The sequence below is a fragment of the Notothenia rossii genome, assembly GCF_949606895.1.
Source record: "Notothenia rossii genome assembly, chromosome: 2".
NCBI classification, from domain to species: domain Eukaryota; kingdom Metazoa; phylum Chordata; class Actinopteri; order Perciformes; family Nototheniidae; genus Notothenia; species Notothenia rossii.
The window spans coordinates 13,017,088-13,019,587 of NC_136904.1; the positions used below are offsets into that span (position 1 = coordinate 13,017,088).

Below are 2,500 nucleotides of genomic sequence, written 5' to 3' on the forward strand. Positions count from 1 at the left end.
GTCAATTAATTAACGAGACAGAGAGAGAGACAGCAACAGAGAGACTGAGATTGGGCGAGAGAGAGAGAGACTGAGATTGGGCGAGAGAGAGAGAGACTGAGATTGAGTGAGAGAGAGAGAGAGAGACTTTTACTCAAATGGTGCTTCTATAAATTAGTTAGTTGTAGAACAAAAGAGGCAAGCGAGTTTAACAAGCTTGACGATAACATAAAAGTGCCTGCATGCGTAACACACACATGTATGCACTGCAGAAACAGAACAGCTATCACCACTTCACTCCCAGACATATTATGTAATCTCATTTCCTCTCTTTTTATTATCTTTATTTATATTCCTTGTATTCTTGTTAACCAATCAAAAGAGTTAAAAAGTCATGCACAGTGTTTTGATACACGTGTTCTGTCCCTTCTTGCAGGTGTTCGTCTGGACAGGGTTCGTGGCGGGAGACAGAAGTATAAACGCCGGATAGATGCGGACAACAGTCCATACCTGAACCCACAGCTGGCTCTGCCTCCCAAGAAGCAATGTAAGAGCACACACACTCACTCAGACTGGTAGCAGTATATGTGACGGCCTTTTTCTCTCCTAGGGTTGAGCAGTGATTCTCAAGGACAGACATTTGCATACTGTCCTTGGTGCATAGTAACTCATCCTCTACAAATTGACATTTGTGCTACAGTGACAATAGCATCTGATAAAGTGTGTTGTGGGAACAATGGAGGACATACCATTGACAGTGCTTCAGGAAAATCATCCCTAGAAATCAACAGAAAAGCTTTCAATTATAGCACATTGTAGCAAGAGTTGATCAGAAGGCAGAAGTACACAAGTGCCTTTCCATCAGTCTTTATACTAATTGAGACAGTTGGACATTAAAACAGAATCAAGCACAGACACACACACACACACACACACACACACACACACACACACACACACACACACACACACACACACACACACACACACACACACACACACACACACAAACACACACAAATAGACTCAGGGTAGTGAGAAGCCCATCTGTTTGGGACCAAGTTTATCTCCCTGTCTCTGCTGCTAGCAGTTTGCGGTCATAATATTTTATACGTGTAATATTTCACTATAAAGGTAGTCATTTAGGTCCGGCTGGATTGGCTCCGTTTTTTAAAGAATGGAACCACTGCCAAAACACGATGATTGGAAAAATTAACAAGGGAGAGAGTGAGTGAGAGTAACGGGGGAACAGGTGGAGACAGAGGGAGAGACTGAGCCTAAATGAGAAGGCTTCTCAGAGAGAGAGGGAGGAAGGGAAAGAGACGAAGGGAACAGCCAGAACCCTAATCCGGATTAAATCCAATCTGGCAACCACATCAAACTAGAGTTAGCTCTTTAGCTAAGCGTCTGCTCACACACATGACACACACACGCACACACATGTATACACACACATACACACACACACATACACGCACAGTGCAGATTGAGCAGTGTTTGGCAGCTTGGTCCCCAAAGCCCATTTTGCTTAAAGCTGGAGCATATTCTGCTTTAGGCCAATATGCTGAATGGCTCCAACACAGCTTAACGGGACTTCTGCACTACTAATCATTGAAATGATTGGATAATATGAGTGTGTGTACACTATGCGTGTGTGTTTGCATATACAGAGCATTGGTGTGCTCCAGCTAACTAGATGACTTCATTAAACTAGTCTCTAGTCCTGTTATTATATTAACGAGCTTTTTTCATTTAAGATAAATAGTTTTAAAATGAGTTATTTACTAGATTCACCAGTGGGTACTCTAAAAATGTATTTAGGATTTCATTTATTTTTATATATTTTCCTAAATGTATGTATGGACACAAATCTCTCAGTGAGCTGAAAACAAAAACTATAGCGTTGATATAGACTTCCTGGGTCTCTCTTGTTCTTTTTCTCTCACACATAGTCAATACACACAAAAAAAATCTTTCTGTCTCACTCAGATACACGCACACAGCCCATCTATCTGTAGCCCAATCCCCAGCCTCAGCGTCCCCATTGATTGTGTGAGAACAGAACAATAGCCCAGGGTTTGGAAATGGGCTTCCATTGATTCTAATTAGGGAAACATTAAATAAGATTTACCCACAGATACTGCACTGTGACTGGGATTGGTTTGGCTCAAACGACCCTGTAGCTGGAGCTAGAGGGAAGAGGATGGAAAGAATATATCTATGAACAAATGTGTGTGTGTTTTTGTATGTGTATGTAACAGAATTGGGGGCGGAGAGTGTTAGATCAATACACAACTCATCCCCCCAACTCTGTTTCACTCTCTCTTGCTGTTTATCTCTATCTAGCTGTCGCTCTCCCTACTCTTCTTGTCTGTCTTTTACAATCTGTCCATGGCTCTTTTTCTACCTGTCTGTCTTCTCCCAATTTTTTCTTTGCTTATCTGCCTTACTCTTTTCCTCTTTCCCTCTATCCCTCTCTTGCTTTTCTATCCTCTGTTATTATTCCCATGCTTGATTAGTC

At 41.8% G+C, this 2,500-nt stretch overlaps 1 protein-coding gene across 19 annotated transcripts in view; it reads left to right on the forward strand.

Moving 5' to 3' along the window:
* esrrga (estrogen-related receptor gamma a) overlaps positions 1-2,500 on the forward strand; it is a 147,253-nt gene that overhangs the window by 113,276 nt on the left and 31,477 nt on the right. For all 19 annotated transcript variants that reach the window (XM_079665525.1, XM_079665519.1, XM_079665522.1 and 16 more), the window contains one exon: positions 416-526. In XM_079665525.1, the coding sequence (XP_079521651.1) occupies positions 416-526 (111 nt within the window). The remainder of the gene's footprint in view (positions 1-415; positions 527-2,500) is intronic.